This window comes from Xylaria bambusicola (assembly GCF_022495145.1).
Source record: "Xylaria bambusicola strain CBS 139988 unplaced genomic scaffold F5B22scaffold_14, whole genome shotgun sequence".
Lineage (NCBI taxonomy): Eukaryota > Fungi > Ascomycota > Sordariomycetes > Xylariales > Xylariaceae > Xylaria > Xylaria bambusicola.
The window spans coordinates 279167-290860 of NW_025953567.1; the positions used below are offsets into that span (position 1 = coordinate 279167).

General features: G+C 49.7%; 4 protein-coding genes across 4 annotated transcripts; 2 read left to right on the forward strand and 2 right to left on the reverse strand.

The window, feature by feature from the left end:
- The first annotated feature begins 6 nt into the window (after positions 1-6).
- Positions 7-1559, forward strand: F5B22DRAFT_86566 (uncharacterized protein). Its single transcript, XM_047980639.1, has 2 exons — positions 7-941; positions 1034-1559. The coding sequence occupies exons 1-2, from the start codon at positions 376-378 to the stop codon at positions 1134-1136; spliced, it is 669 nt and encodes a 222-aa protein (XP_047832076.1). The 5' UTR covers positions 7-375; the 3' UTR covers positions 1137-1559.
- On the reverse strand, positions 1318-4261 carry F5B22DRAFT_86384 (putative arsenite transmembrane transporter protein). The gene is made up of 3 exons (XM_047980638.1): positions 3958-4261; positions 2084-3909; positions 1318-2020 (listed from the first exon to the last, which is right to left on the reverse strand). Exons 1-3 carry the CDS (start codon positions 4046-4048, stop codon positions 1691-1693), a joined length of 2247 nt encoding a protein of 748 aa, XP_047832077.1. The 5' UTR covers positions 4049-4261; the 3' UTR covers positions 1318-1690.
- Positions 4262-6123: 1862 nt separating this feature from the next.
- On the forward strand, positions 6124-9853 carry F5B22DRAFT_601269 (uncharacterized protein). Its single transcript, XM_047974591.1, has 6 exons — positions 6124-6938; positions 6999-7127; positions 7286-7293; positions 7347-7493; positions 7544-7821; positions 7956-9853. The coding sequence occupies exons 1-6, from the start codon at positions 6790-6792 to the stop codon at positions 9174-9176; spliced, it is 1932 nt and encodes a 643-aa protein (XP_047832078.1). The 5' UTR covers positions 6124-6789; the 3' UTR covers positions 9177-9853.
- Positions 9854-11605, reverse strand: F5B22DRAFT_601275 (peroxisomal biogenesis factor 11-domain-containing protein). Its single transcript, XM_047974592.1, has 3 exons — positions 11219-11605; positions 10219-10859; positions 9854-10197 (listed from the first exon to the last, which is right to left on the reverse strand). The coding sequence occupies exons 1-3, from the start codon at positions 11265-11267 to the stop codon at positions 9928-9930; spliced, it is 960 nt and encodes a 319-aa protein (XP_047832079.1). The 5' UTR covers positions 11268-11605; the 3' UTR covers positions 9854-9927.
- Between the last annotated feature and the right edge of the window lie 89 nt (positions 11606-11694).

An 11694-nucleotide genomic window follows, 5' to 3' on the forward strand; every position in this document is an offset into this window, starting at 1 on the left:
GCTCCGCCTCAATGGGGGCCGGACTGCCAGCAAACAGCGCCTTACCGTGAACCAGCGATCTTCGTATGATCGGCTTGACGCTTACCACTATCGAGTCTTAACAAGGACGTTAGTACTAGCTGTTGACCTTTGTTAAGACATGATAGTGATGCCATTAGGAATACTGCCATGCCACCCTTCCTCCTTGTACGGACATAAATAGCCCCTGACACACTTGAGTAGACGATAGCTATGTGATATAATAGGCATTGACCCTCGCTCAGTTATTAGTACTCACCTGCTCTATAGTTCGACTTCAACATCTATTTGACTCAATTCTCTCTTCCTCTATCAAGCAGTAATTATTCAGTTCATCCCTCGTTTCCTCAAGTCACCATGGGTTCAGACAGCGGCGAACCACGCCCGTCCACCGAGTCAACAGACTCACAAACACCCTTCATCCAAGAGCAAAGCCTGCCTTTCCGACCACCACCACCACCATCCAATTATCTCGAGGGCAATGTCTCCAGCGTTCGGAATGCCACTACCAATATCAACCTCGCAGCCGTGATCGTCACAGCGCGCATCCTCGCCGCGATATCCGGCCTCGCCGTCGGCATCAGTTTCATTCTCATCCCCCGGCACTGGGACATGGAGATCACGATCGCCCTCACCGTTTTCTTCTGGTTCACCATCGCCTGGGACATCCTCTTGCTGACCAGAATGATAAGCAAGCCCTCGCTTCGGATCAGTCTAGTCTTGCGCGACGGGCGAGCCATCAACTTCCTCTCCCGAGATGACGATGAGGAAGGCCATGAGGGCCGCCGTCGAGGGTTTGGATGGCCTCGTGCCTTCTGGGTCGACCTCACTCTTCTCGCCGTGCTCTTCTCCCTGACCATTGCCAACCACGTCCACGGCTGGGGCAGGCATCAGCTTACTACGGGGCTTGGGTGGTTCCCTATGTGAGTCCCTCCCATCTGATCTCACTATTCTATCTCTAGTACCTCAAATAGCCATGTGATAAAGTCAACTAATTCGCGTGTTCGATGTATAGCTTTTTCCACATTATCATTGCTGTGCTCACGGCGTCCCCGAAAATGGCTACTGCGCACGTCCGCTTCGAAAGGACCGACAGGGCTCAGATCGCGCTGGCATAGACCTATCTCACACCAGCTGTAGATTGGTTCTCACTCGGGTTACTTGATAACACATTGTCCCCTCCCCACACAACTCTATTGTGCCGTTGGGAGAGAACCAACCATTGTCAGAATCTCGCAGGGTGGTGGGATCTCGTTTGGTATCTGATAGCACAGCACATAAAACCCGGGATTTTCCCCCTTTTCCACGATAGGTATTCTATACCATTTGACCAGGGTCGGTGATCTATACTGGTTGAAGCATGAATATTTACTGTCCTCTCATTGTTGATAAATGTAAAATTTAGCGGTCATGAGCTGAATGAGTCCCGGTCGGGGATAGAGTATACATCTGCACTCGCATTTCTCAGCTTATTCGCTCGTCAACCATAGCATTCCACATTCCTTTACTCGATGAAACGAACCCATAGCGCAAGCGAACTAGCTCCCAATATTGTCTTTTTTCCTCATTCATCAAAGTCAACGTAAACAGGTATATATATATGTATATATAGAAACTCTATAGCGCCTAAACATAAGTATATCATGGACTTGTTTATCTATCGTCATTTCATTTAGTCGCGTCGGAAAATGTACACCTCCCCGAGCAGAGCAACTAAGCCGATGGTCATGGCAACGCTGATGATCGGCAGATTGACGCGGGCGAACTCGAAGCCGCGCACGCGGATGTGCTTCCGGCGGAGGATGTCGCGCCAGAGGAGCCCGGCGAGGGATGCGCTGAAGGCGATGCTGAAGGCGCCGTAGTTGACGCCGAGGGCCATGGCGTATATCGTCGCCCACTTGGTCCGGTTGCCGATGGGCTGCATGTTTCTCCTGTGGATCTCCTCCCACGCTTGTATGACGCGAGACAGGAGGATGGTGGTGCCGATGTTTGTGCCGGCGAACTAGAATTTTGCGCTCGCATGTTAGTTGGCGGTCTTTACGACTGTGCGGTGCGGCACACTTACATTGCATAGAATGACGGATAGAAATCCCATTCCACCGATTGCCCCGATCGTCCCTGTTTTGTTCACCCAGTGGTCCCATCCGTATGCGAATACGGGCACCCACCCGTTTGTTACTAGGCCCTGTACGAGAATGAACATCTCAAATGAAAATGGCAATAACGCGAATGGAAGATGGTTCAAAACCGCGACGACTGTGGGGAAAGTATCCTGTAGCCATCTATATGCGTCTGCACTGACAGACACAAGTGTGGCAGGGTTATTGCCTCTTGGTGCTGTAGTTGCGCGTGGAGAATTGGCCATTGCTATAGCCCCGGCAACACCTCTCTGCTTTTCCTCAATTGCTTCAGTCGACTGTGTATCTGTGCGTTTTTGCGATTGTATAGGTGCTATTTTATGATTCGTGTCTTCGCCGCTCTGTGAAACTACCGGGGTTTCTGACGACGGCTCTGGGCGTGCAATGGACGACGGAGTTATACTTGCACTGTCTCCTGTGCTGTTTTCTGCATTTTTCTCGTCCAGGGTGTTGAGCTGACTCTCCTCTCCGTCGCGACTATTATTCCCGTCACCAGTATTTTGCATCTCAGATAGCTCTACGGGCGGTGAAGATGTATCGCTAGTTGCCCCGAGAATGCCTGCTTCTGCAGCTAATTCCCTCTTCCTTCTCTCTTCAGCCTCGGCAACTTGCCTTCTTCCATCGCGAGCGATCTTGCGTGTCTCTTTGCGGTGGTACCACCCCCAAGCCAGATCAAACGTAAGCATCACACCAGCAGCCGGGACGGTGACGTAGAAGACGAAAGTCTCCTGGTTCTTGCTTGACTGTATTTCGTTAAGTACGATGATAGTGATGAGAGTGGCAGTCATTACAACAGCTCCAAATGCAGCACCGGCTTTGTCGAGGAAAGGGTTCATGATCTCTTCGAGGGATAACTGCTGGCCCGCTTCATTGCTTGCAAGCCGCTTTTCTTCTTCCCCTGCAGTTCCCCGGCCGAATGGAATATTGGGGTTTATAGGTTTTCTGGCTCTTGCTTCCGCATCAAGCTCGTGCATCTCAATCGAGCTTGGGATGAGAGATTCATTTGCGAAAACGATGTAGAGCAGGAACGGGAATAGAAACACTGCAGTTAGAACGACTGGAACAACCATGTCCCGGGTATAATTGATGAATGTGATCTTGAAGGCCCCGGCGAGAACAAGGTTAGTCGGATTTGAAGAAACAAGGATAGCCGAGGCGATGTTGGCGATCGCAAACTGTGTATGAATCCATGCGCGGGGATGAACAATATTACTCGAGACGCGAGTCATGTAGGCCAAAAACGCAGTGCCAGATAGAATGATGGGATCATTCCCGATAAAACTACCCAAGCCGAAGAAAAAAGCATAAAGATAAAAGAACAGACGGTGTCCCACTTTGCCTCCTAATTGAAGCACTTTAAACGCAAGCCATCTGATGAGGCCCGATGCGTCGATCGAGATGGCAATGTATGCGAGCGAGAAAAAGAAGAGTAAAATATCATACGGTACGATATGATCTGAGCCGGCGATACCGCCCTTCACTTCTTCTTTTCCAATGGCGCTGATTGCCAATAAGAATAGGTCCGCTATTAGCGGACCTGTAACGAAGTTGATCGGAAATTGAAACCATACATATGGCTTCACGGGGCTGCCATTTCCCTCGGTTTGATCGGTTGAATTAAGCTCGGATTTTCTCCGGTCATAGTGTTGTCTTGCAGGTATCACGCGCGAATATACCAAGCTCTTTACCACAGCCTTATATAGTATAAGAGGTACCGGTAAAGGTATGTGGAACGGAAACAGGACGGTGATATCTAAAAGGGTAAGTGAACTGGTTGCGCAGGAAGCCTCATTTCACTTACTAGCTATGACAAACACTATGAGAGTGAATATCGATTTCCAATGAGATATCTTGGACGTATCTAGATCGACTTTCTCTATTACGTCGGACATGGTGAGAGAAGGAGGGGGAGGGGTAGAGAGTACGGAATGAAGGCCAGCCAAGTCCAAATTCCCACAAATTTCAGCGCCCTTGACGCAGCATGGCGGGAATTATGTCTTCCTTGAAGAGAAAAATCTGGGCTTCAATGAAGCTTCATGAAGGAGTCGCGAAGGGCGATAATATGTGTTGTAAATGTAGATAGATAGGGCTTAATGGCGGATCCAGCTGGAGAAGGCCAAATGAGAATTCTATTGGCTTGGGGTCTTGGCGATTGCCAGTGGTGTCCACCAACTGGGGATGCGATCATAAAGCACGTGTGCCACCGTTACCATTCGTCTGGGCAATGCTTAATCAGGCGATGATAATGCCCAGATACCAAGACGCTGTTGACCTTGTTCAGTGCCTTTATGAGATGGATTACTCGTAGCGAAACCGACTCAATTGACACAAGATGGCGGCGATGAGGAAATGCTATGTATCAGTTTTTGGGAGCTTTGGGCACATCGGCCCGCTGACACTAGCTGAAGTGTTGGCTCAAAGCGAGTGGAATGTGGCCATACAACGTTGTAACCATGGGCAGAGCATGGGCATGTGCATGTGGCGAAGATAGGTAGGGAACACTTGCAGTGGAAGGATGTCCATTCGTCTACCCTGAGTCTGCCTGAGGGACTAAGGGATGACCGTGATGTGAGTTTGTAGTGGTTGATAGTTGATACCTACCTAACATGTTATTTGCGTCGGCCTCAGCCGGGGCGAAGTTACACACTAAGGTACAGCTCATGGCGACGAGCTGATGAACGATTCGACGGCGCGGATCCGTAGCGGTGGCTGTGCTCGCGATGGCCCGATGGCGGTGAACGCAACCGGGATGTTATTGGATAAAGAGTTGGCTCTATGCCGAATCGCGTAGGCTTCGAGAAGACAGACGAAGACAAACACTCGAAGCAAGGGAAGATTGGTTCTACACAGTTTCTACAAAGGCAAGAATTGCCCTAGGCATAGCCCCCACGCTAGATACGTATCCATTCTGCCCTGTGCGCTCTCCCTGGTGGTGTTTGTACAAATCGATTCTCATCAGTTTCCCTTTGGTGGTCGATGATGATCAATCCGTGGCCGGTTGAATAATCTTACCTAGGGACTGCAGGCTTATTATCGTATTGCATTCAATCAGGCTAGCTACATACGTAGACATGGTATCACAGCTTACAGTACCGTCGATCGTCAGATACTGCTGACCCTCTGGCAGAACTTCTTAATGCTTGAGAGCTTGTGGTACTGCCAAGTAGCTCGCGTACAAGCGTATAAGCAGGTCCCTCTCGCCTGTCTCTGTCTTTCTTCCCAACTGCCCAAAGTAGTGTTCGGTAAGTATGTGAGGCTTACGAGACGCTGTCATCTGTCATTGGCTGAGAACATCAGATTAGGCCCCGATTCCTTTGAGAGACTGCGGGAAAAGCCTCACGAAGAGCTAACGCTACTTGGAAACAACACACTGGCCCGAGTAGGACTTATACTGCGATGATCTTTGTCATGTACTACTAGGTAGCAGATACTGTCTTGTCTGACAGGATGGCTGCGATGGATTGTTCCAGCTAGTTTGCCTGCCGGTATCCTTATAGGTTTAGCTTCTAGGTTCGCGAACACATCCACTCTACCGACCATATCACAATGTGTAATCCCATTCAAGCGATCCATCCACTAACTCCTACCCACGTATAGTACCTAGTCAGAGAGTAGCGGTCGTGTAGATGTAAGTGAGTAGGTACCTAGGTAGGTAGAGACTGGCGTGGTCAAGCGGAGACGGGATTTTGCGCTTGGCTTGGCTCTGGGGAGAGGGGAGAGGGGAGAAGATGGCGGGGACGCCCACTCATTGTTCACTGGGGGTCGCTGGGGTCGCTGGGGTCGCTGGGGATTTCTGCACTGACTCTGCAGTTCGGATGCGGGATTATAGTACGGTAGAGTGCGTCTAGTGCCGTGCCATACACCTGATTATCAATTCCCCACCTAACCCAAATAGGTATCTTATAGGAACCTTACCTTTGGTATCATCATGACAGGATTCGGATGGCTGTAGAAGCAGCGCCTCATTCCATCCATCTCGATCACCCGCAGACGCTACGTAGGTCGAACTGGTCCACGCTGCTTCCATTCAGCTCGAACAACTTGAAAGACTTGGCCTGCGCTTCTGACAAATCGGAGTCCCTACCTACCGCCATGAACGGGCGTCTTCGAGTAGGCAGGCAGGTATAGTAAGTGTTAGCCAAGCTAAGGAGATGTATGCCATGACGACTTGTCTTTGCGGCTCATAGAACTCGTGATCTGACTGTAGTCGCCTCAATCTCATTTCCTATCGCTCTCGCCAGGTCTCCTCCGAACGCTTCTATTTCATCACTTCGTACCCCCTTGGACTTGGAAGTAAAAGCTACTCGGATTTCTCTGCCCGGGCCCTTCACTGAAATGGTCGCCTGCTGTCTCAACTCGTTCACCCATCAATGCACACCAATGTAGGCTCGAACCCCAGAGCCTTGTCTCATGCATTGCACGCGCCCTCTCCCGCATAGATCCAGTTGGTAACTATCAGGTCTTACTTCATAAGCGTACATATATCTCCATCTGGATCTAAGCCTCCAACTCCGCAATTGTGCTTCTACCTACCATTCTGGCTCGCATCATATCGTCAACCATCAAAGGCGCCCATCGGTCTGCCTCACCACTCTCAATAGCCCGCACAGCCAGCCGTATCCGATCCGTCTAGATGCCCCCTTTCAACACTACTCCGCCGCTACTTTCACTCATTGGCCGAGACACAATTGTGCACGTTTCCAACAACACCATTGAGCCCGCAGTCCAAGTTATATGCGCTTGGCCGGTTTCCGGCCAGTATGGTCTTGGAACACGGATAATGTAAGCCAATACCGAATACTACCGCTGCCAAAACTTCTGCTCACAGAAATGATGCTCTAGTTACTATATCCTAGTCGCAACCTGCGTTCTAGCACGGAGGACCGAATGGCTTAGAAACGCATGTTTAGCTGCGGCACTGCTGCTGCCAGCCGTCGCTGCTATTCATGCTGTAGTGTTAGCCGCAGTTCAGTAAGTCGCTCGAATCATCTCCAGTGCTTTTTCCTGGCTTTCTGTCAGAGTTCATGTGGAGAAGTGTGAGCTCCGCCGGCTGTCAGAACACTAGGCAGGTTTGGAGCTCGATGACAAGCTGTAATTCCTTTCAACCAATATGCTGATATATGTTGTAGTGTAGAGAGTAAGTGCTGTACTTGGTGTACCAACTCGACATATCTAATACTTGTTCTACAGCCGCCGTCGATATGGATATATACGGTGCCTTCCAGATTTGCTCTATAGGAATACTAGCAGCACCAATCACAGTATACAACTCTAAGACTTACTTCAATGATCCCGGAAGAAACATTATTTTCATATGGACAAGTCTTCTCCTCGCCGGTAAGAAATGACAGTGACAAATCTAAATGAACGTGCTAAGCGAGACATAGGAATGCTAAGCTTGACCGTCGAATTCTTTCGTACCGAGCCTCACAGCTGCTCCTTTGACGATATGGGAACCCCAATCGACCCTTTCAACTTGCTCAAGTTCCCCTATGGCAGTGCAGACTGCGGCCTGCAATGCGTATTTGGTGAAGGTGGACCATATTCTCCAATTCGCCGCGATCCCACGGCTGAACCCGCCGTAATTCCTGTACCACACAGGCTTTCCTTCAGTGCAGTCACCCTCCTTGCCGCCGGCAGCTCCATACCTCCCGTACTCACGCTCGTAAGTGGTTTTTTCCCCCTAGCTGTCATTCATTAGGTCTTCGCAACGCAACATCCTTCTGGTTCACCCACCTTGAAGGTACTCAGACGCAGAAGCACCGGACGCTTTTTGCTGACCTATATCTCTCTACGCAGATATTCACTTGGGAAAAAATCCTGGAAATTAATTGGAAACGACGGTTCGCTCAAGAAGAAATAAGTGGTAATGATCTCATCGAAGGAACTAATGGGGCTACCCCAAAGATGATCACCTTCATCAACGGCACTATCCGGAGCTTCCTAAGTAGCATACAGATTCCCGTGTTTAGCGGTATTGTTATTGTCTTGCTCGTATTGGGCGAACTCAATTTTTCTAGCCGGCAAGTTACTTATCAAACAGAGCCGATTAGCAGTGTAGGACAATGGGCGAACCTGGTAGCGACTGCACTAGTTGTGCTTGGCTCGTTGTTTTATGTGAATGCTCAAACTGATGGGGATGAAGAAAAGGAGGACGCGGGTTCCAACCACTCCCAAGGCTCAAGGAGTCCTAGACCACGGCCCTCCACACAGTGCAATAGCGATCAGGAGAGTATACGCAGCGGTGGCCCAGTAGCCGCTTGTGACACAGGAACCGTCGAACGAATGGATAGCTATAGCATCCATGACCCTCCCACGCCTACACAGTCTCATGACCATAGAGTGGAAGCCAGTGAGCTAGAAAGCGTCACTATGAATATGACTTATGGGCCAGTCTCTTTGTCAATTTCAAACAAGCATAGGAATAAGGTGGCTACTCTTCTGAGCCAGTTTGGGGAGTATCTTGGCACACCAGCCCCGGACCGGTATGACAACTCGGTTTTTCAAGAGGGCAAAGCAGAATTTCCCGAGATACCGGGCGAAGCTGGGCGGGTTGCCGGCTTCGAAGATATTCGAGATTGGTATAGAAGCAGCCACCAGCAAGAAGATAAGGGGAATATCATGCCTGGGCTATCTAGAATTGGTAGCGCTGCTTCCATCCGTGGCTTTGAAGGGAGCTCTGCAGACCGTGATACATCACCATCACGACCGCCTCGATCGCCCTCTCGCTCGAGTACAGTGCCAGCTGCGGAGAGGGAATCTTCGCCACCGGAGCTAAGTAGGATAACAACATCGCCTGTCACCAGTTCAGCTTCGAGGGCAAGACGGGACACACTTGATGTACCTCACCGGCCGAAGCCGGTACACATACGCAACAGGAATAGCTCAGCATCTTCTTCACATTCTCCGATCATGATCCTTAACGCAGAAGGTTCACCAAAGATTGTGGTCTCAGCCGAGCCTGAAGAGACGTCAGATGCTACACCTACACGCACCTCACCACCGCTGGATTCCCCATAGGCCGGGAATCATAGGGCCTATAATGAACAGGATAAGACGCATTGTCGTCTGACCCTTACCGTCATACCACCTACCACCCTTTGAATCCGAGGGGCGGCTTTGACCTCAGCTCCTATATAAACTATCGCAATATGCACCTATTACAGCATCATTTGCGACGAACCTGCGAGTATATGTCGAAATATCTTGTGATATATAGCTAGAGATTGCTCGTCGCAATTTCATTCTACATACTTGCCATTCACACAGCATATATGATCATGATGGATAGTGGGAGAGTTCCATAACTTCGCAAGATAACCCAAAGGAGTTCAACACCAGGTAGGAAACGGCGTTAGAAAATGGCAATGATTTATGATCAAACGTATGAATGGCCTTGCATTCTCGGTAATGAGTGTCAATGGGCGAGCAGACACGTGCCAGGAGACTTGCATCGGCATACAGGCGTATCCTAGAAGGGGAAAAGATGATATGAAACTGGAACTCGGAAAAAACATTGTCCACGTATGAGGACTTGGATTAACATGTATATAATAGTTTATTTTGGGCGCATTTGGGAGAATGGTATACACCGGATCAGCGATTGAAGAGGCAAGGCGTAAGGGAATAGGCACATCCTAACATTAGAAGGTGTCAAATGGCATAGATACAATACCCAACTGTTCAGTTCAGGAGATCTAAGAGTTGATTCGTGTATGTGTCACATTATTAATAGGGATTTCTATCTGATATAGAATGCGAGCTATCTCATTCACTTCCTGCTATTAGCGACCTCCCGCCCACACCTCTCCCAGATATCCATACTCGTCAATATGGTCGTTACAAACATAGCCAAACCAACCGTGCCTGTACTCGCCGGTACCCAGCCCACCACGCTCCCAGGCAACGTGATATCAAGCGCGTCAGACACGACACGACGGCCAAGATTAGAAATCTGAGACCGCACCTCCTGTCTTCTGACTAACTGGTCAACTTCCGCCTTCTTATCGCTACCACCAGCTTTCTCATCCTCACTCTTCTCATGCACACTCTCGCCCTTCTCACGCACAATCTCGCCCTTCTCACGCACAATCTCGCCCTTCTCACGCACACTCTCGCCCTTCTCATGCACACTCTCGCCCTCTTTGCCAACAACAGCGACTTGCTTCGCAGGCACATAAGGCACAACAAGATCAGCGATCCGAAGCAAGCCCGCCAAAACGCCGCACACAAGCGAGAACAACCAGAACCGCTGGCCCTCAACAGCGACCAGGGGCTCTAATTCAGGGCCCCAGACAGCGAGTCCGTCGATGCGCTGCACGTCGAGGATCGTAGAGGCCTCGAGGAGGAGATACATGCCGTTGAAGGAGCGGCCGAAGACATCGATCCAGAGCGGCGCATCACCCCATCGACTACCACCTCTAGCAGTAGGGCCAGAGCTGATAGAGGCGTACAGCTTCTGCGCAGCGTGGAAGGACTCTAGGAACCGGAAGAGGCGGAAATATCGCCTCGCGAGGTTGAACCTGGTGCGCAGGCCCACGAGGACGGCGTGCGTCGTCGCGGCGTCGGGGTACGTGGGAGTAGAAGCAGGGCTGGTGGAAGGGAGGAACGAGAGGAGGAGGAGGAGGATGTTGAAGGGGAGGGTGTACGAGGAGAGGATCTGCGCCGTGGCTTGGAAGAGGCGGAATGTTCGCTCTAGGCCGGCTTTGTATTGATATAGTATTAGTACGAGGATTCGGTGTTTAGATTAATTGCGTGAGTTTGAGGAATGGGAGTGGTTCTGTGTCCCTTTCTTCTTCGTTACCGAATCTTGCAGAGATGGAAAAAGAGAAAAGGGAAGAAGTCGATAACGAATTGAAACTGAAGAGAGAGAGATCGGGACGAAATTCTTGAAGCGTAAGGAATAGTCTCAGATGAAGGCCACAAATAGACGGAAGAGTCGCTGGTATCTGTATGCTCCACCCAGCACCCTTCATGAATCCAAATACCCAATAATTACACAAGAATAGGAGCCATAAGGAAGGGGCGAATGTAACGACGTAATGAATTGATTTCTCTCGTACCCGCATCGGTCGTGAATCTCACGAATTGCTCAAAGGTATGCGACGACATCGTACAGTATATATACCTAAGCGGGTATAGTATGTATGTACTATGTATATGTATATCTAGTAAGGCGCCAGCGTGAAAGTCAAAAAGCTATAACTTTCAAATCGGATGAAACAACGGCGGTGAACAGGAAAATGCTATCAATACTGAAACAAGAAGAACATTATAATTATTATTTTTTTTCTCAATAAGTACTAACGGGAGAAGAGAAAAAAAAGATCATCGACTAAATATATATACGTAAGTATAAATAAGCTGGCGATGTAGGATGTCGGCAGAGGTAGATTGCAACGGTGCGGCAGTTCGAAGTTGGGTTTTTGGTGAGAATAAGGGATATGCATGCTTACCAAGAATTCAGTTGCCGTATACTATGTAGGTATGGTTTAGGAGTGGGGTGTGCTCCGTCTCCAGGCGGAGAAGAGGACGGAGC